The 20,899-nt window shown below is 42.0% G+C and overlaps 1 protein-coding gene across 1 annotated transcript; it reads left to right on the top strand.

The window, feature by feature from the left end:
• Positions 1–1,848: 1,848 nt before the first annotated feature.
• Positions 1,849–20,074, top strand: N4BP1 (NEDD4 binding protein 1). Its single transcript, XM_036390375.2, has 7 exons — positions 1,849–2,405; positions 4,752–6,511; positions 10,832–10,962; positions 11,346–11,442; positions 12,703–12,810; positions 14,324–14,431; positions 16,497–20,074. Exons 1-7 carry the CDS (start codon positions 2,163–2,165, stop codon positions 16,825–16,827), a joined length of 2,778 nt encoding a protein of 925 aa, XP_036246268.1. The 5' UTR covers positions 1,849–2,162; the 3' UTR covers positions 16,828–20,074.
• Positions 20,075–20,899: the final 825 nt, after the last annotated feature.

The following is a 20,899-nucleotide window of genomic DNA, read 5'->3' as shown; positions in this document are numbered from 1 at the left end:
GTAATAATAGCTAAGAAACGTTGGCTGCAGTGTCTGCGTTTCAACAGTGGATGGCACCAATCACCTCAGAAATTGCCTCCATAAATGGTAGATTGCATTCTTATGCGTAAACCTTGTAGCATAACTCTACGGGAAAGCAAAATGCAAATGTCTAAACAACAAAAACAGGGGGGAAAATATTGTCTTCAGGAAAGTGCTTCAGGGAAGGATGTTTCTTAAATATGACACTCTCTGTCAAAACTCTGTTCTGTGCAGAATGAGTGTGTGCAAATTCAGCCTGTGTACACAGATTTTTTTTTTTCAGCTTACCACTGTCACAGACAAATATTTTATTTGGCTCAAAGAATGACTTCAAATTCAGTTTGGAAAGTGTATATAGCAATACTCGGACAAAAGCTTTTAGTGAGATTTTCCTATGGGCTAAGAACTGCAAACTGTCATTTGCTTAAAAAATTCTAATAGGGATACAAGTGGCTTTATAAAAATATTTCGTATTTCTGTATTAAACCTTTTCTAGTTTAACATACAAGTAGATTAAAGCAATATATGTACATTTAAATGCACAAGAATAAAATATTTCTTTAATGCACAGCTGCTAAAGTCTAAGTTCACAGTGATGCTAAAGAGATGGCCAAAACAAGCAGGAATCAAATAGTTCCAAGGGGAACTTGGAAGACACTAACCTGTGTTTGGGATGGTATGAAAGGAGACATTTACTCCTTTGTACAACAGCTGGTCCGCATTGTCAGCTCCAGGCACTCAAAAGTCAACAGCAGTCCCAGAGATACATTTTAAGACCGAATCTTATCCTTCACGTCTCTTTACGCCTTGGGGATGGGGTGAGGGGCGCTAAGATAAAATGTGTTCTCTATATTTTCCGAGCTAAAGATTTGTCCCCTGCCATTAGAAGGGATAAAGCTCGCATTTATTTTTAAATGAAATCCAAGTAGGCAATACCAGAGCCGCCAGTGCCAAGAGTGTGTTACACCAAGGTTTCCCCGCCAGGCGAGCGGGAGCCTCTGGCTGTGGCCGCGGGGCGGGGAGCGGCCCCTCCGTGGGGCTGTGCCAGGCGATAAGGGCGATAAGGGCGATAAGGGCGATAAGGGCGATAAGGGCGATAAGGGCGATAAGGGCGATAAGGGCGATAAGGGCTGCGGGGAGCGCTCACGTTCTCCCGGGACACACAGACAGGGAGGAGAGCAGTCGAGGGGCGGGGAACGACCGGGAGGCGGGGAGAGAGTGCCCGGAGGCGGGGACAGGAGGCCGTGAGGGCTCTGTGCAGTTCCGGGCTCCTCAGCGGCAGAGAATGGAGGCCGAAAGCAATGCAGCTTCTGGAGCGGGTCCTGCGGAGGGTGACAAAGCTGGACAAGGGACTGGAGCATCTCTCTTACGGGGAAGGGCTGTTCAGCCTCGTGAAGAGACGACTGAGAGGGGACCTCATTAATGTGTCTATCTATAGAGGGAGTGCCAGGAGGACGGACCAGGCTCTGTTCGGTGGTGAAACTGATGCACAGGAAGTTCTACCTAAATATGAGGAAGAATTTCTTTCCTGTGCAGCGGCTGCGCACTGGAACAGTTGCCCAGACGGGCTGTGCAGTGTGCAGGTTCCCCGGGCAGGCCTGGCCGCGGTGCTGTGCCGTGTGCCCCGGGACAGCACGGCCTAGGCGCGGTGCTGTGCCGTGTGCCCCGGGACGGCCCTGCCCGGCCAGCCTCAGCACGGCCTGGGAGCAGTGCTGTGCCCATGCCCCGGGACAGCACGGCCTGGGCGCGGTGCTGTGCCGTGTGCCCCGGGACAGCACGGCCTAGGCGCGGTGCTGTGCCGTGTGCCCCGGGACGGCCCTGCCCGGCCAGCCTCAGCACGGCCTGGGCGCGGTGCTGTGCCGTGCGCCCCGGGACAGCCCTGCCCGGCCGGGGCGGGCATCCTGACCCACCGTGGCCCCGCCCCGCGGCCCTCAGGGGGCGGCCCGGCCCCGCCTACAGCGCGGGGGGGCGGGGCGAGCCGGGGCGGGGCTAGGCGGGGCCAGGCCGCCGGTGCTAACCATGGCGGCGCGGCTGCGGGCGGGCGCTGCCCGGCGCCGTCGCGGGCCGATGACGCGGGCGGTCGGTGCGGCGTTTCCCGGTGTCGCTGTTCCCGGAGCGATGGGATTGTGCGCCCCGCGCTGATGGCGGCTCGCCGGACACCGCACGGCTCCGCGCCGGAGCCCAGGGTGGATGAGTTCACCGTCCCCGCCGAGAAGAGCCGCCTCCTGGAGCGCAGCCAGGACCGCATCGAGGGCTTGTTCGAGGTGCGGCTGGCCGTGCTGGGGGCGCAGGGGGACTGGCGGCCCGCGCTGCAGCCGCCCAACGCCAGCGCCAGGATCTGGGTGCAGCTGGCGGGCTGCACGAAGGCCGTGAGCAGCGCCAAGGTACGGGGGCAGCGGGGCGCTGGGGCCCGGGGCAGCGGGGCTGGCGTGCGGAGGGGCCCGCCGGACCGGCACGGCCGGGACCGCGGGTTGGAGGAAGAAAGGGTGGGGAAAAGCCGAGTGCCCCAGGAGGAAACAGAAACAGCACTGCTTTGGCAGGTGGGTGTGTGCCCGGTGCCAGGGAGTCTCCCGCTGTGTTGACACAAGCGCAGGGAATAAAGCGAAACAACTCAGCTGGGAAGAGCGAAGTTCACGGGCACAGCGTTATGAAATAGCCCGGCCCGCAGCTGAGGGGGAGCACCGCTGGGGATGAGCCGAGCTTTGTTTTAAAGCGAGATTAAAATGTTTCGCTTTCCTTTTTCCTCCCGGAGTTGTTTGGGCGTTGCCATGTTTTGCCTTACGGACTTCACTTATTCTGTGGCATTTAGTAGCTCGTTGGCAAAGCTCTCAATAAAGCTTAACGCAGCTATTATTTCCTTCGTATAAAAGTTGTCAGACCTTCAGTTTCACCAGGCTGGAGCAGATAGTTCTCTTTTCAGCCCAGCTGTGATGAGTTAAGAGAACTGTCTGTGCAGGTTTGTCTCAGAGGGGGCAGCAGTTGCTGTGGAGTGTCTTCAGGCGTGTTAAATGTCTTGCACAACTAAGCTTTGGGGGGAGTTTCTCAGCAGTGATGCTGAAATTGATATTACTCATAATAAGCCTGGCAAGTACAGCTGTTGAATCATGTGATGAGAAGTTTGGTGTGAGCAGTAGCTAGGCTGAAGGTCCCTTTCCAGCCCAAACTCTCGATGTATGGGCGTTGGACGGATATATTCGGAGCACGTGTTTTGTGACTGATTTCAGACAAAAACTTGATTCCTTACCTGTGTCATGCACGTGTTCCTCTACGTGTAATGCACTTCCTTACAATGAACTGTAAGGAAAATACTATGACTATATAGGGGGTTGAATTTTTGACTCTGAAATTTACACTAAATCAATTTGCCTGGGCTCAGAGAATCCAGAAACTGTTAGAGGTAGCTGCTCTTCTCCAGGCATCTGCAGCGCAACTTCCCTTTTTTCCAGGAAATTAAATCACAAGAAATAAATAGCACAAGATTTCCGCTTTCTAATTGCTGCTTTTCCTAACAAGATAAAAAAAAATGTTTTCTACTCTTAATACTTTAAAGTATGAGAACTTGATTTCTCTTATAGGTAGAACAGTTTTCAGACACCGTCTGGAGCGATTCTTGTATAGAAAGTGCAATTGCTTGTCTTCCACTGAAATGTTTGGTGGTAGCAATTTGTGTTATAATTTATCAGTCGCGGATAATGTATACGTTCTCCATTGCTACTTAGTTAAAAACAAAAGTTCCTAGATTTAGAGTAGCCTTTTCACCAATTATGTTATCTTGTTGCTCTGCATAAGCAGTCATGTAGGGCGTGGAGAGTAACCCTGTGGGTTTTGCTGCGGAAGCACTTTGTGCTGATACGTTCCTGAGGCAGCCTGCCTTGGTACCCGTGATGATGTAACTCGAGGAGATAGGAAATGGGTTACATTATTCATTACCTTGTGTTGGTTCTCAGCTCCATTTAAAAAAATTAATGTTTGAGAGTAAATATACGTGATATACTTGGGATTCTGCAAATACAATGACTGCAGCTTAGAAGCTGGTTTCACTACATTAAAGAATTTTAAGCACAGAAGGAGGCAGTTTGGGAAAAATAATGCTATCTGAAAGAATAAATAGTATACTGGATTCACAGAGTTTTGAACTCTTGACACATTTAAAACAAGGTAGTATAGTGAATTTACCAATTTACCTGTAGTAGCTTACAGGTAGCAGAAATAGTATTGGGTTGGTGGGGGTTTTGGGGTTTTTTTTGTGTGTGTGTTTGAAAATCTGGAACTTCAGGAACACAGAAGTATCTGGAGCCTGGTGGCTGCTTGCATGATAAGCCTTAGAAATGTACTTTAAAACTTTTTAGAAGTTCAGGTTTATGGACTAGGTAGAACTCTAGTGAAAGGCATTTATTCCGAAGAGTTCTCTTTGACCAAAGAATAGGTATAGGAAAGTAAATCTCTTCTGACAGTCTTTTAAACTGTTTGATCTACAAATTAAGTTACCTGTTACTATCAGGTATAAACAAGAGAATATAAAAGCTTTCTGTGACATCTATTTAAAAATCATTTTAGATATTGGTGTTTTATTTCTATTGTCCTGTTTACTGGTAGTGTTTACTTTCTGACATGACTTATGCTAAGTTTGCTTTATTTTCTAATGTTTCTGTCCATTACTGACCTAGTAAAAACTAACTGGATATATTGGGATTTCACAACTATTCACTCTACTCTCTTTCTCCTCTTAGGAGTACATCAAGGGACTGTGTGAACCTGAGCTGGAAATAAAGGAGTACTACCCAAAGGACATGCACTGCATCTTCGTTGGTGCACAGAGCCTGTTTCTCAACAGCCTTGTTCAGGATACCTGTGCTGATGTAACAGTGCTGGAAATGGGATTGCTCAGTATTAAGGGGGGTGCAGAAGCTGTTGTTATGGCTCAAAGTCATGTGCAGCAGTTTGTGAAGCTTTTTGAGAATAATGAAAGTTTATTAAATGACAATGAATCAGAGATTAAAAAGCAGTTCAGACAATTTGTGGAAGCACATGCAGATAAGTATACAATGGATTTACTGATTTTGCCTAGTGCACTAAAAAGAGAGCTCCTAGCTCTCACCCAAACTGCTGTTTCTGAAGGGAAGACTGATATCATAGATCTCACAGGCTCTGAAAACTCACAGCAACTTGGACAGAACAGCACCTCCGAAGTCATTTCTGCAAACACAGAAGAAAGGGCAGGTGGGGAGGAAGCAAGAAACAATGCTGACACACCTGTAACTGAGCTTACAAAGCAAATGGACACTGTGTTTTCTGATGCTTCTGAAACAAGATTTGTTCCCATAAAGGACCCTCTGTTAGAGGCAGTGGCCTTTAAAGAGAGGCAGTCATGTAAAAGAAGATCCTCTGATGAGGAGGTAAGGCTCCCTAAAAAGCATTTCTCTTTGGAAAATGATCCACAAGTGAAATCTGCTTTACACAAGAATCCTTCAGACCCTGATGCAGTTATTGATCTGGTTTTGGATAGCTGCATTGAATCAGATGGTCCTACTTACTGCCTTAAAGAAGGTGATGCTCTATCTGAGGAAATGGAATATAAGATTCTTGTGAACTTTTTCAGAACAATGGGATATTCCCAAAATATTGTAGAAAAGGTTATCGGTATCCTAGGACAATCTGCGGAGCCATTACTATTGCTAGAAGAAATTGAAAAGGAAAATTTGAAGTTTAAAAAAGAACATGAACAGTCGTCTCAAAAGCCTAGAACTCTCAATCTTCCTTTAGGAAATAATGTAAATAATTCACAAAAGCTAGAAGACAAAGGCATTTCTGGGAATAAAAGTCCACTTAAATCCAGTCATACTTCTAAGGAGACAAAAAATGAATATCACCAAGTAAGAGGTGCTCCAGACACACAAGTTGGTGCAGAAGATAAAATGCATAGATTGGTATGCAAATCTTCTTTCCCTCCCAGCAAAAATTCAGTTCTGTGCTATAAACAGAGAGATGTTTGTGGCCCTGGTAAGAATCACAACTCAAGGTTAAGCAGTATAGAAACTGATGATGGGGTGACTTCCAGCACGGTGCATGCTGGAGCTCTAAAAGATGTTGGCTTTGTAGCCAGAGGGAGCTCGGATGTGCAGCATATCTCAAATAAGAGTAAAAGTGCGTTTCAGCAAAAATCTGCAGGGCCCTCAACTGTACAGAACAGCCAGCCTGGTTCTGAGGAGCAGCTGGGACACTGCAGCTCTTCCCAAGCAAGGCCTCTCCACCAGCGCCTTTCCCAAACCTCACATTGTGACAATCCTGTCCCAGACCGGTTACTGTCTTCACAAAAACACCCTTCAAATCCAGACAGAGACACAATGGGACCACATCCAGATCATTCAGTTACTGGAGTTCAAAGATTTTTGGACTCTCTGAAGAAGCCATACAAACTGGAGTTGATAAATGAACCTGGAAAACCATATTTAAAACATATAATTATTGATGGAAGCAATGTTGCAATTTCGTAAGTATTGTTCTTTTCAGCTATCCTTTTATTAACAGTTCACTGAACTTTCAGATGAAATGGGGGCTAAAAGGTTGCAGTGGCATGTGTTAAGGTTTTGCTAGCTAGGTTTTTGTGTGCGTGTACACAGTTGTGCCTTTTCAAAGTAACCTGATTTGAATCACCAGTGTTCAGCTCAATGTAACACTTCAGTCAGAAGTAATCTCAGGGCAAGCTTTGCTCTGTTGCAATCAGTGTTATGCATGAAGTTTAATTTTCTTTGCCAGTGCCTAACAACGAGGTTAAATTATTGTTGACTTAAGTGGTTTGGGGGAATTTTTTGTGCTCTTAACATCTTGTAGTCCAAAGTGGAGGTTTTCATCTAATCGTGACATATTTCTCATCCAACAGCAATGCATATTAGTGCTTGGATCCTGTTATGCTTTGCAAATGTATGTATGCATATTTACCAACGATGAATGTGCATTACTGGGGTGCCAATATTTCCTTAATGCGCCCCAGTGGATTGGCTGCACACACCCCACACTGGAGTAGGGCATAGTAGCTGGGTGCTATTGACATAGAGTCCCCAAAAAGGTTATATATAACACCTGGAGCCTTCTACCCAACCAAATGAAAACTGGTTATGAGACATAAAGGACAGAGCTGCCTCAAAACAGCAGAACCATTGAGATATTCAAATGTCCTACTAAATAATCAATGCTTGGGGGCCTGTTGGTTTGATCGTGGAGGTATTCTGCAGCTTCCCTCTGGCTAAAGCCTCACTCGTTTCTTGCATTTCATAAAGTGAAGAGTTGTTTGCAAAATTGCTTTGAATTGTTCTCAGTTTTACTTCTCCGTACCTTGAGAACTACTTCCATGCCTGTGCTGGTTCAGGGTTCTTTTGGCCCCCTTTTTTGATGGGGATGTGGGTATTAATGCATCACCCACATGCTTAGACTAATGCTGTATGTGTTCCTGAATCAGTGCTTGCCTCAGAAGTCTAGAAAGCTGCAAAACCTGTAGAATATTTTCTTTTGACACATGCAGCACCTTGATCTGTTGTTATCACATTCTCAGGGTGTCTGTGGAGTAAGAGAATGCCCAGAGTTTACCCTAGCTGCTAACAAGTATTTTTTTTAATTACCTGTTTTGTATGCTGAAAACAGGCCTTTTGAGGGCAGACTGCAATATCCAGTTGTTGGATCATTTACATTCTATTAAAATGTGGAAAAAGCTCAGAATGAAAGAATAATTGAATGGAATTATATCTTCCTAGAATAGTTTGTAAATACTATGTATTTGTGGTGGTGCATCCAATCAGAAACATCAGGTGCCCAAACAAGGTGGGAAACAAAGGGTAAGGAATTGTCCTTTGAAGCCTTGGTAAACTTTTTACCTGAATCATAGCCCAAGGAGGGGCACCATTGTTCCTACTCTTTGGGGAAGAAAGCCCAGGAGTTACTGGGTTGGGTTGTGGCCAGGGGGACCCTTCCTGCTGGCCAAAGTCAGTCATCCTGTGGCCCTGTAGCCAGCAGTGCTGAGTGAGGCCCTGTGAGCTCTCCTGGGGCTCAGCAGCTGTGCCAGCACCTCCCTGGAGTGGGACACTGCTCAGAGCTCCCAAATCCTCACCTTTGTCATACTCAGAGGACTGTTCCTGGTGTCAAAGCTCCCACACTCCCTGAGGTGTGACCCTTGCATGTTGGGAAATGCAAAGGGACTTGCTGGGAGCATTTCACTGACGCTGAGTGGAATTTGTTGACGAGTTCCTTTAGCACAGGGAATTAGGTGTTCACATTGTGTACCCGTGTGTGTGTGTACTGATCATGGTATGAATGGTACTGCCTCAAATCTACCATTAAGTCATTGTTACAGCTACAGCCAGCCCTATGGAATTGCTTTGTCAATGTCAAAGTGCTCCATGATTAAGTGCTGCTAAACCCTTTTGCCCCCTTATCTTGGCATCCATATATGCTTTGCACCCTCACCTCCTTCTGCATTCCTGGCTTCTGTGTAAATCCGTGCAAACTGATTCTAATTTGATCTGTGTATGCCTTAATCTCTGCAGTAAATAATGAACTTACTCTTCACAAGTTCACAAGAGTGAATGTTGCCTCCAAACTGTGTGAAGCCATATTTTCACAAATTCATATCAAACCTTGGCTTTGGCAATACCTTTGACAGTGTTTCTTTAAGTATCCAAACCACTCATTTGTGACAGTGTTTACTTTAGTCGCAAACCAAAGGGAAAGTGTTACATGACCCAGAAGGCAACCGGCTCTTTGCTGCTTGTGATCATCTTTTGTTTAATTTAGAAAATACCTTTGTAGGGTCTTGACAGGATTTTAAAGAACTGGGACAGGCAAAGGCAGTATTTGCAATGGCATTTGGAGAACAGATGCAGTCTTTGAGATGGATATCTTGAAAAGACCATCTTGCTGTGGTGATTTGCTGTCCCTTCAGATGTTTATCTAACTCAGTTAAAACACTTCTAATTTAATTTAGTTTAGCAGTGACATATTTTTCATATTATAGCTTACATTAATTCTACATGTTGTTTGATGAAGTTGCTTCTATTTGCATGCTATTTTAAGTTGTAGCAGAGCAGAATTTTGTGGTCATTCAGGACAAATTGGGAGCTCGTTCTCTAAGCTTCTAAACACTTAAAAGCCAGTACACTGTAGTTCAGCCAGGTTGGAGCTCTTAAACAGGAGGATGAACAAGCAGAGAAAGCATAAATTTTGACATGAATATTGAGACCTCTGCATTTCTTGAAGTCTAGTTGAGAACCATTAATTCATTGAAAATACTTAACAGAGTTTTGCAATTTATTGAATAGGATGCCTAACTTAAATTATTGGTATGATAACTGCATTTAAAGCTTATGTCCCAGAAGGTATACAAAAAGTAACTCTTCTATGAAAATTGCCTTGTGTTTTTGACTGTTCTTGACACAAAGAATGCTTAATTTTATTAAGGGCAAGTGTGGCATAGTATTTTTTTTTCCTCTGGAAATTAGAGGAGTTAGATTTTTTTGCCTTTTGTATTTCAGATATGGCTTATTCATTTTCTGCCTTTCTACATATAGAATTTGTCTCCAAATTCAGAGAACCTTTATAGATTTACATTTTGATAAGCATATTTTTTACAGAATTTACAAAACTGGAAAAGGATAAATGAATGCTACTAAAGGCTGAGTTTCACTGTAAAATATTTCCATGGAAATCCTTTAATGACCATTATGTTGGGAAGATTTCTTGGTAGGTTAAATTAGGGTTTAAAGATAGGATTCTGTTCAAAACTGACAGGGCTTACTATTAGGGTTAATAATAAGCACTTGCCTATTGGGAGACTATTAAAATTATTATTTGGGAGACTGGTTTAAGAAAGGAATACCCCTTGCTCACTTATTGTTAAAAGTACTTCGTAGTGATTTGACATCTAATTCAAAACATAGATTATACGCTATTTTGCAAGAAATGCTTTGGCTGTTCATGCCATCAGTGCTCAATCAGTGTGTCTTTTCTAGGCAATCATATCTTTGTTTTGTCTAAGTGTAGCCTCTATGGAAATGCTGGAGCCTGATTAGACAGTTAATTGTGCCATGTGTTAAACAGGCAAATAGGGTCACTGGGTTAATTCCAGCTGGGAAGGGCCTCACAAGGTCATCAATTCCAATCTTTGTGTCCCCTCATTTTAGGCAGTTGCTGTTTTTTTGGAAAGTCACTTAAGGGAGTTGTAAAAATGGATAATGTATATCTTATATTTTTAAATTGAGAAAAAAAGATTAATGCCAAAATACAATGTTTTGAAAATATTTCTCCAAAGAAATTTCATTATTTTGCTTCAGAACAATTGTTCAGACTGTTGAAATGAAGAGAGAGTAGGCCCTAGTGGTTATCAGAGAGCTGTTCAGATGTAATCCTTGGTAATCAGTTGAACCGAAGGTGTTCTATTTTGTAGTAGGACTGTATTTGGAACTACTACAATATTGTATTATTACAGTTTTAATCTATACTCAGTAGAGTTCAGAAACCATCACTATGGGCCTCTTTTTTAAAGCTAAACCTGCTTCTGATTACTCCATTGTTGTTGTGCCCAGGAAACTGAAAGGAGACTGAGCTGTGAAGTTGCAAAGTGATGTATCTGTTCTCTTCTTCTGCTGAAGAGCTCTTTCCATTTAGAAGATTGCTTATCTTTAACACACATCTGCCTTTTCTTTTCCTGAGGCTCTATGTGGGACTTTCAGTTTCACTTAGCAAGGTTTTGCTCCATTTTCTTTGTTTTCCTGGTAGTAAAACCCTAGTGAATTTAATCTCCCTTTTTTTGTTTCACCCTCAGTCATGGTCTGAGGAAATTCTTCTCCTGTCGAGGAATTGCAATAGCTGTTGATTACTTTTGGAAACGTGGCCACAGAAATATTACTGTGTTTGTTCCACAGTGGAGAACAAGACGTGACCCTTCCATTACAGGTGAGGCACATTTCCTAATGTTTGCTTAATTAAAGCAGACTTTTTCTTTGGGACTTCTGTGAAGAATAAATGCAGAAGGAATGTTTCATCAAATGTTGAGCAGGAGCAGTCTGGCTGCTCAGCATGAGTAATTGGGTTTCCATACTCAGTGTGAGAGACCCTGTAATGCTCTTTAGGCTAGCAGGGGTGCCATCAGTGGAGGCCTTTTTGGGTTGGTTTTTGTTTGCTCTTTAATTTCTAGTGTTGACCTCCTCTTCTCCATTTTTTATATGAGCAATTCTTCACCTATCAATAACATTTCTCTAGCTTAATTGGTACAAAAATAGCCTATCTTCTCTCTGGTAATTTTATCTCAGACTAATTGTCAAATCCTGTTTTAACAGAGCAGAATTTCTTAACGCAGCTCGAGGATGTTGGAATATTGTCTTTAACCCCTGCAAGGATGGTTTTAGGAGCAAGAATTGCTGCTCATGATGACAGGTACAGAATATATGTAGTTTTAAAGTCTTTTTGAACATCTGACTAATGGTTGTAAAAGCTCAATATTTCATGAGCAGTTCTGTTAGCTTGTTCTGCGACCTTTCTAGACAGAGCTATGCATCCAACTTAAGACTGAGTTTTACATCTGTTACATTATTTCACTGTTGTAGGAAACAATATCATGTATTCAGAACGTCGTGGAGAACTACAAATTTTCATGGCAATTAAAAAAAAAAAAGCTGTCTGAAGAAATTAATCCTCCAGTAATGTTTTTATGCTTTCCTGGTCATCATTCTATCCCTGAACTGCCTTTTATTCTTGGGGCATAAATCAGCTGCTGATCAGAGAGTATTTAGCTCCGTTTTTTTCTTAATGCCATGTTGGCACACAGACCTTGCTGTGTCTTTGGAGCACTGTATTTGTAACAATGCATAAGCCAGTGAACCTCCAAGTTAATTTGACCAGCAAAGATCAGCTTTAAAATGTGGGGATCATCTGTCAGTGAACAAGACACAGTAAGCTTTAGGAGTCTGTGGGAGTTTCCTAGTACTTCATTAATGGTTTATTTATACCCAGCCTTTCATAAGAAATGCTCTGGCAGTGTAGTTGAGATTACTGTGGAAATAAGTGGTATAATAAAATATTTGCACTTTTGTTAAAAGCATGCACTTTTCTTTAAAAGGACACCATCCATTATCTTGTGGATAAAATTGATTCAAATGGCAAAAAATGTATTTTCAGAGACATTATAAAAGATAGCAAACATTTTTTTCTTAATAAATCAGTAGTTGCGTTGTCATTGTTTAACAAAAGAGTTTTTAAAAAGTGTTGACAGAGCAAACCACTAACATGCAGAACACTGACTTGCAGAACACAGACATTAATGCTAAGCAAAAAAGTGTATGTCAATGAGTTTGTGTTGGATTGTGTAATAAATACTGTACTGCATAAAGCATGCCATTTACCTGTGCAAATATTTAGGTCATGGGGTTTGAGGGCTTTTGCTTGTGTGGGTTTGTTTGTTTGGATTTTGAATGGGGAAGAAAACATCCCATGAAGACTCTGCTGCACTAAATAAGTGCATGCTACCCAAAACGTTGTGAGTTTAATGTGGGTAAAAACAGAGTCATTTCCTGGTAATCAGGGTGCTTGTTTTCATGCAAATAGATTACTTTGGGATGATGAAATGTTTCGTTTTTTAAGTCTTTGGATTGTTCTCAGCAAAAACTATCTTAGTAATCATTGAAATTAATTTTACAGATTTTTGTTACACCTTGCTGCTAAAACTGGAGGTGTTATTGTGACTAATGATAACTTCAGAGAATTTGTGACAGAATCATTTGCCTGGAGAGAAATTATTCAAAAAAGGTAATTACTGAATTTCTGTGAAGTCTTAAAAGGATGTCTGTCCTTGCAGTTGTATGCATTCTACCTACATGTGGGATTTTGTTATCTTTAATTAATCTGTCATGCAATTCTGGTAGATCCAAATAAAGTACTCTGTGACTCACTGTGGTGATTCATGGCCTTACAGTCATGTGTTGAGTAGTCTAATATCCTTGTTATTCATATATTCTGTCATGTATGAGTGTTAATTGTTCTCATAAGCAGGAGTTTGGTGTAACAGCACGTGTGTCACTTCTGAAGGTCAGTGTTGGATCTTGTTTGAGCAGTCCACTTTCACAGCCTCTCTTGTCTGAAAGCTCATTTTTTTCAAGGAGACATCATAGCTGATGAGGATATAGTGTCACTTTTAATTATTCAGAATCAATCACTCTTTACTCAAGTGGGACAGATTGTCACAGCTAAACAGAATGAACACTTGTAGCATATCCATGCAGCCATTTCCCTGCAAGTGTTTTTCTTTGGGTTCAGATGAGTTCACTTAGTTATCAAATATTCCCTACTTCATCTTGTGGACTTGTTTCTGCTTGTTTCTTCTTGTTTGTTGCGTTTGGGTGTTTGGGATTTTTTTTCCAGTTTCAATTTAATCAGGTTATTTTACTGCTGAGGTGTGATCTTCTGTTAGTAAAATTCCCCACTAATCCCTCAGTGTCCCTGACATTTTCTGAGGGTACATCTGTTACAGTGGCTGGGGTCAGTATAGCTCTAATGAAATAAGGAACTAAAAACTTGCCCTGCATTCTCACAATGTAGCTGTGAGACCATGGAGTTGATGCTGGCTAATCATGTAGGTTTTTACATCATTTCTTGAGTGAATTCTACCTGAGTCAGGTTCTGTTCTTCCACAGAACTTTAGCAAGAGTGCTTGGTGTGGGCATCTTGAGTCTGTGGTTTTTTAAGAGCTTATGTTAACATCTGCTATTAGTTTTACTTCTGGGGAAATTCCACTGTACCAAATCTTCTCCTTGCAGACAAATTTCACTCGAACTGGGTTTGTTTGGGGTTTTTTTAATACAGATTTCTACCTGTCCCAAAGTGATTCCAGAAAAAAAGTTTTGTGTCTTAACTGTAAGCATTTAATGCTATATTTGCTAGTTGTGTGGCTTTCTGCTAACACAGGCATTTCAGCTACGTGACTGAAGATCCTTGCAAGGAAAAGGAGTTAGAACAATCAAAAAACCTCTGATCACCTAGCAAATTCCACCATAGTCTTGTTGCAAATCTTCAGTCATAAAACAGTTGCTGTAAAAAAAAGGGGGGGGGGGGGAAACTGTGTTCTGCAGTGTAATAGGGAGAGTTCACACCTCTCATGGAATTATTTTGACAGGGAATGCTGATTGTGTCTTAGCTGGGTTTACCTAATTAGTCTTCAGGGACTCCTGATGTGGTGTCTACTCTAAGGAAATTCATCCTGTGCTACAAAGGTGAAGGACAACAAGGGTGAAATACCTTGTTATTTAAAAGAACTCTCTTGCAGGTTGCTCCAGTACACTTTTGCTGGTGACATATTTATGGTTCCTGATGATCCTTTGGGAAGAAATGGACCCAGATTAGATGACTTCCTTCGAAGTGAAGGCTGTTCTAGGTACAAACACTGTTTTCACTTTTATTTGACACAGTTATTTCACTTTTGAAATAAACTGTTCTCCTGCTTCACTCACACACCTGTAAAGCACAGTAAATTAAGCAGGAACACTGTAGCACATAGCAGTTTAACAAAAAAAAAAAAAAAACAAAACACATTTTTCCTGTTACTTCAGTTCATTCAGAAACTGCTGGTGACATTTGCCTCTTACTGAGATTTCTCTGAGAACTGAGATAAGTATGACAAAAGCTTCTTCTGAAACTTGACTCTGGTGGCTTTAATGCACGGGTGTGTTAACAGCACCCAGAGGTGCCAGAGATGTGGGTGTGTGGTGTTAATTACTCTGATGTTATCTAGGACACCTTGGTTGGTCACTTCTTCATAGTGGGACAATAGGTGCTACAAACACTCAGGTTTTCTGTCACAGGGAGACACTTCACCTCATGGCTGAGGGTACTTTACTGCTGTCAAAACAATTTTTGAGGCATTGTTATTAAATCTGTTTGTATTTGAGTAATAGTTATAAATGTTAATGAACAGAAATTGTTCGTTTAAGATTAATGTACTTTTTAAATGTGCACGTATTCAAAATATGAATTTGCTTTGCATGAACTGCCAAGATTTGAGGATTAGTTTGCTCTTTTTCAAAAGAAAATAATATTCTCTTCTTTCACCAGTTTAGGAATTAGAAATGCTAAGAATTCTGAGGAAGTAGTGAGAGGGCTTTTAAAAACAAGTGAGGTAACTTAAAAATTGTCAGTAGAAAAGGCAAGCTATTCTTAAGGATTAATACAAAGAATAAGCAAGAATCTCATCTATTGTAAACATTTGAGGAAAGTAGAACATTGTTATACCATAGATTACAAGCTGATTTGAAAATAAGTGTATTCACATTAAAAAAGCAAGTGCAGTGCTAGAACTCCAGAAGGAAATGCTGAGTATTCAGGCTCTTGCACAAAACCTTTGAGATGTTACTTGGAACACTGTGTTTTACCTGCCTGTGTCTGAGAGAAATAAAATGAAAACAGAGTGTTCTGAGGTAGGTGAGTGTGTTGATTGTAGAAATGGAGTCTTTTGAGAAGACCACAGAAGAGCTCGGTTTCATATCTGTAAATTTGGAACTGTAACTATGTTTGGGTGTTCGTTTTGGGGTTGGGCTGGGGAAGGGGGACAACCAGGAAGAACAGAGAAAAGCTACCAGTAAAAAAGAGTTAATTTTGTTCCTTCCCTGTGACTTTTCTACATGATTTAAATGATGCAGAAAGCATAAATGGCACCAGGAACAAGATCAGAAACTGGCAGAATCTTCAGCAATTAGAAAACCTTTCCACACTGAGTAACTGGAGGTGGCATAACCCAAATGCTTTTAAAATAGAGCTCTGTAATTTAGGTGCTGTTTCCCTTGGTGGCAGGAAACTAGACTGTAAGATGAGTTCCACTTCACATTTCTCTGGTATCTGCTGGCATCTGAAGTAGACTGACCTTTATATTTTGTAGTGCTAGCAGTGCATAGAGTAGCAAAACTTTTTAAAGTCTGAAATGAAATTGCAATAATTAAGAGTATTCAAATCCTGAGACTGCTAAAACAACTTCTTTGCCCTATTAAGGATACCATACAAGGGAAACAAGGCCTGGTCCAAATATGAGCACAGCTCAGTCCAGAGCAAAAGTACATGAGGAATAGTCTCATGAAGCACTCTTGGAACTGGTCTGTCAGCATTTTCACATGCTCCATGTCAGTGTACATGTATTCAATGTATCTTTTTATCTATACCTTCATAAAATTTTCTGTAATCTGACAAGTAAAGGACTCACAGCATACTGAGGCTATTCCTGGGTGATATTAATGTTAGCTGTGCCAGATTCATATTGAGAACTGTTATACCCCCTGTTTTGTTTCACTTTGAAAGAATGCTTGTCATTTGATTCCAGTCAGTAACTGGCTGAGCAGCAGGGATGTTTAAGTTATACACATTTGTCTTTTCTCTCTCATGTACAGAGAGAACTGCAGCTAGAATGTCCTTTAGCTTAATTAATTAATTAAAATTTTTATTTTGTTCCACAGCGATTCCTGGTCAACACACAAGGCTTTACAGAGCAGTGGACAATATTCTTCTGAGACACCCTCTTTCCTCCCCAAAGTGAGCAGTAGCAGTCAACAGCCTGGGGCCAGAGTGTATGATGATCGTTCATCCCCATTGCTTCCATGGGAAGAAAACACAGAGCCTGGTCCAGCAATTCCACCACAGAGATCTCCCTCAGAAACAGCCCAGCTAAGAGAAGCCCTGATCAAAATTTTTCCTGACTATGATCAAAGGCAGAAGATTGATCAAATACTATCTAATCATCCATTCATGAGAGATCTTAATGCTCTGTCTGCCATGGTGCTTGACTGAATGCTTCCACAACTTTTATATCACAACTGCTCTGACTAATGATTAGCAATGTGAAGAAAAATATCGCTCTTTTATGTTACTTTGTGAATATTAAAAACCTAATTTTATTTGTATAAACAAAGATATTTTTGTGTATGTTCTGTAGCTAAAAGATTCCAGGTTTTGGTAAATTAAAAACTGCTGCTACTACAGATTTTTAGTAATATTTTCTGTGGAAAAAAAAAGTCTTCTGCTTCACTGGAATTGCTTGTTAAAGCAGTGGCAGTACTCCCTTTTGAGCAGGGTGTTAGTGTTTTTTACAGAACCCTTTTCCTGGAAGGCAGAATTCCGGTCGTTTGGAGACCCGCGCATGGGAGCAGCTGCCAGCAGGTGGCGGCTGTGGGTCCGTGAGGAGCCCCGGGAAGGGCGTGAAAATCCAAGAAAATCCATTTGCTCCTTCGGGCTGCGAGTGCTACGCGTGGTAGTTAAAAGAGAAAGCGAAAATTCACAGCTCTCATCAGGAGAAGGTGTTCTGAAATCTACACTTGTTTTTGACTATCAGTATTCTTTCAGGATAGTTTTAATATCTTTAACAATTGCACTGATTCTTTGTCTGTTCTAAGTGTGAAGGGGTGATGTTAACAGAATGAGACACTGTCTGTATAGAAATGGCTTTTTTGTGCAGAGCTACAGCTGTAGTCAGCTCCACCCCTTTAGATCTGTTCTGGGATCTATCCCAAAAAGTAAGGGGCAAAAAGGAAGATAATTTATAAAAGCTGACCAATAGGACCACTTTCTAGAGCAGAGCAAAGTTAAGATTGTCTGTATCTCTGTACACACTTAAGTCTGTTACTCCTTCCTTTTAACCAGTCTCTGGTGCCAAGTATTCATGGGAGTAAAATCTAATTAGGCTGTAAAGACAACTTGGGCTCCAGAGCCTACATTCAACTTCTGATGTACTGAGCCTTACCCTAAAGAATTAGTGGCTTTCTCTCCAGTTCCATGGGGTCTGAAATCACTCTTTGTTTATATGCAAAAGAACTGAAATATACTTGAGGAATTGGGGGTTTTGAAAGACTGTTTGAAAGACTTTTTTGCATGGCCCTTTCACATTTTGTGAAGTCAAACAGAAGGCAGTCTTGCTCTTCCCTGAACACAAGCAACCTGAAAGAGAATTGCAGCAAGAACAAAAAAGTTTTAGGAGCGGTAGTTACAGCTTCTCAAAAATACAGGTGGTGATGAAGAGAGGCCTTTAATGTTTCTGCATCCGAATAGACAAATCTAAATTATTCTTTATTCTGTATAAGTGAGTGGGAGATTTGCTATTCAGGTGGGCAGAGTCCTTCTGACCATTACATGTTTGCCAAGAACTAGTTCTTACCTGTGAAGTGTTATGTAATCTTTGAGTTCTAACCCCATAAAAACTTAGGCAAGTTCTTAAAGCCTGTTTCACTGACTATAGTTGGTATAATTTTAATAAATAGTAAGAGAATAATCACCAGCTCCCTCACAGTGCCTGGGGGGCCTGTGTACATGTGTGAACATGCTCCTTGAAGAACTTGTCTTCTTTTCATTAGGTATATCCCTGATTGCATATGTTGTTTCCACTTTATAGGTGCTATTGTGGGGATATAAATATATTGTAATCTTTATTTCATAGAGAATTGCTTCATGGAGTTTAGAAGGGACCCACAAGGATCATCCAGTTCAACTCCTGGCCCCCCTCACTTCAACATTCCCACCCCATGCCTGAGAGCATTGTCCAAATACTTCTCGAGTTCTGTCAGGCTTGGGGCTGTGCCCACTTCCCTGGGGAGGCTGTTCAGTGCCCAAGCACCCTCTGGGTGAAGAGCTCTTTCCTGACCTAACCTAAATCCCCCAACTCAGCTTCAAGCCTCAAGTCCTGTCACAAGAGCAAGAGATTGGTTCTCTTTCTCCTTTCTCTGTTTCTTTCTCCAAAGTCTGTTTCTGAAGCATGCCTCGTGCTATTCAACCTTGGTTGCTGCAAAAACTCAGCGAGAAGCAGCGTTTGGAGTGGAAAATACCAGGGACTTTCCCTTACGTGTGAGTGACCTGGCATTTCCCCTCCCTCCCTTTAAAGGGGTAAAGTCCTGGGACTGATTCCTGGTGTGGGGCCAAGTGCAGGATTTCTGTGACAAATACAATAGTTTACTGTCAAAAGGAGTGTTTTCTCTTACATCTTAAGAGCATGTAATGTAAACAATTTCATTGCAGTTGTCAACAAGCAAAGTTCAGATGAGTCCCAGTAGTCGGTGCTAGTGCTGCTGTTTTCCTTCCTGTCTCAGTGCCTTTTTGGGGTAGCTCGTGTTTTGGAAGAGCATTTCTGAACCAGAGAGAGAGTGCCTGTGAAAGTTCCATGACAAACAGTGACTCACAACGTCTTTCTAATGCTGGCAGTGTTTCCTTCTGTTTTGCAAGCTTGCAGGCTATGTTTGATATGAATGCCTTTCCTGCTAGAATTCTGTGTAGCTGCATTAAGTGCTATTTTTAAATCTGGGGCTGGATTATGTTCTGGATGGCTCTGTTTTATTGGAAAGGAGTAGCTCTGCTATAATTCATTTATAAGACCTGTTATTTTCACAAATACAGTTTAAAATAATAATGACTTTGCAGATTCTGAGACCTAATCTGTCTGGTATTTGGAGGAGTCTGGTTATATAAGCAGGTGTTTCTCTGTTGTGTTCAGTTTATTTTATCACAGAATGGAAACCCAAGTGCCTTTCAACAGTGTAACTCATGGTGTTCAGACTAGCCTTCCTAGCCTTCCTGACTGCTACTGTTTGTGCTCAATTTTGTACATAAATCTACCAGTTTTGTATATGTTGGTATGTAACTGTGCACACAGTGGAAATACTGCAGTGCTCAAGTAGATGGTGTAGATGATAACTTTTAAAAAACAGATGGATTTTAGATTTGTACATTTTTTACCTATGTATTGTATGCATTTATGTTTAGAGTGTGGTTCCATTGCACTGTTCAAACTCTGCTGAGGTGCATATGACAATCCCAAGTTTTTCCTGTCTGCCTCGTGGCTCACCAAGTTCTGTCAGATTGCATTATATAATTTTAAATGGCTAATTCAAAGGAAGCATTTTTTTAAGAAGAAACTGGGTTTGAATGCACTGGATCCCCTTTTCAGTCTCCACTTGAGTATTTTTAACTGTTTCAGGAATGATATTTTAAGTGTACATAAGAGAAATAAAATATTACATATTTTTAATTAAACAGAAACAACAGTCCAAAGACATCAGAATTCTGAAATATATTAATTGAGTTTTATTTTATTATCATTTTTCACTGTGATTCAAATCCAAAGTCAAGTATAATTTTTCTCCCTGGTTGCTAATTGAGCATGTGATATTCAAAGCATTGAGTCTTAGTATTGATAATTTTAAGATAAATCTTTACTGAGCAAAATATTAAGAGTCTACTCATCCAAAATAAAAGGCTGGTTTGCACGTGTTTTATACAGAAACACACGCCCTTCTCAGTAAGAAGGTGAATCGAAGGCGGGCGCTCCAGCTGTTGGGGTTGTGCGGCGTCCGGCCGGGTGTCAGGCGGGGACGGGAGGGGACAGGAGGGGACAGGAGGGGACAGGAGGGGACAGGAGGTGGCGCCGCCGGCCCGCGCCTCGCCCGCCCCGCCCGGGCAGAGCCGGGCCCCGCCTGAGGGCAGCGCTGGTTCCGGACTGAGGCGTCCCGGTGCTTTCTCGGTGTCCTCGCTGCTGCTGCGGGTAGGCTCCGTCTGCCTCTCGGCTCAGGGACCGTGCTCTGGTTTGCTGGTGGCTTATGTGTGACAGGCACATGAAATTGGTGGTAATATATTTACCTTTGATACGAGTTCCTTGAAATCAGAAGTGCGGCCAGAAGTCTGCTGTTTGAACAATTCTGATTGCCGGGAGTTTCAGATATCGGTGCATGAGAAATTATATTCTTACATAAAAATTAAAAAAACAAAATTAAAAAAATTAAAAAAAAAGAAGAAGAAAGAAAAGATTCAGAAGTATTGCATTAAAAATCAGAGACAGCATCAGAGAGGGCAGAGCTTGCTGCCGGGCATTGCTGAGGGGCAG

This window comes from Molothrus ater, chromosome 12 (assembly GCF_012460135.2).
Source record: "Molothrus ater isolate BHLD 08-10-18 breed brown headed cowbird chromosome 12, BPBGC_Mater_1.1, whole genome shotgun sequence".
Lineage (NCBI taxonomy): Eukaryota > Metazoa > Chordata > Aves > Passeriformes > Icteridae > Molothrus > Molothrus ater.
Note: the sequence above shows the minus strand (reverse complement) of the source record. Positions and strands in the feature narration are given on the sequence as shown.

Excerpts from the sequence above, each read along its gene's own strand:
- N4BP1 (XM_036390375.2), top strand. The coding sequence starts at position 2,163 with ATGGCGGCTCGCCGGACACCGCACGGCTCCGCGCCGGAGCCCAGGGTG. Across the intron at positions 2,406-4,751 it reads AGGCCGTGAGCAGCGCCAAG|GAGTACATCAAGGGACTGTG; the intron begins GTACGGGGGCAG and ends TTCTCCTCTTAG. Across the intron at positions 14,432-16,496 it reads CGAAGTGAAGGCTGTTCTAG|CGATTCCTGGTCAACACACA; the intron begins GTACAAACACTG and ends TTTGTTCCACAG.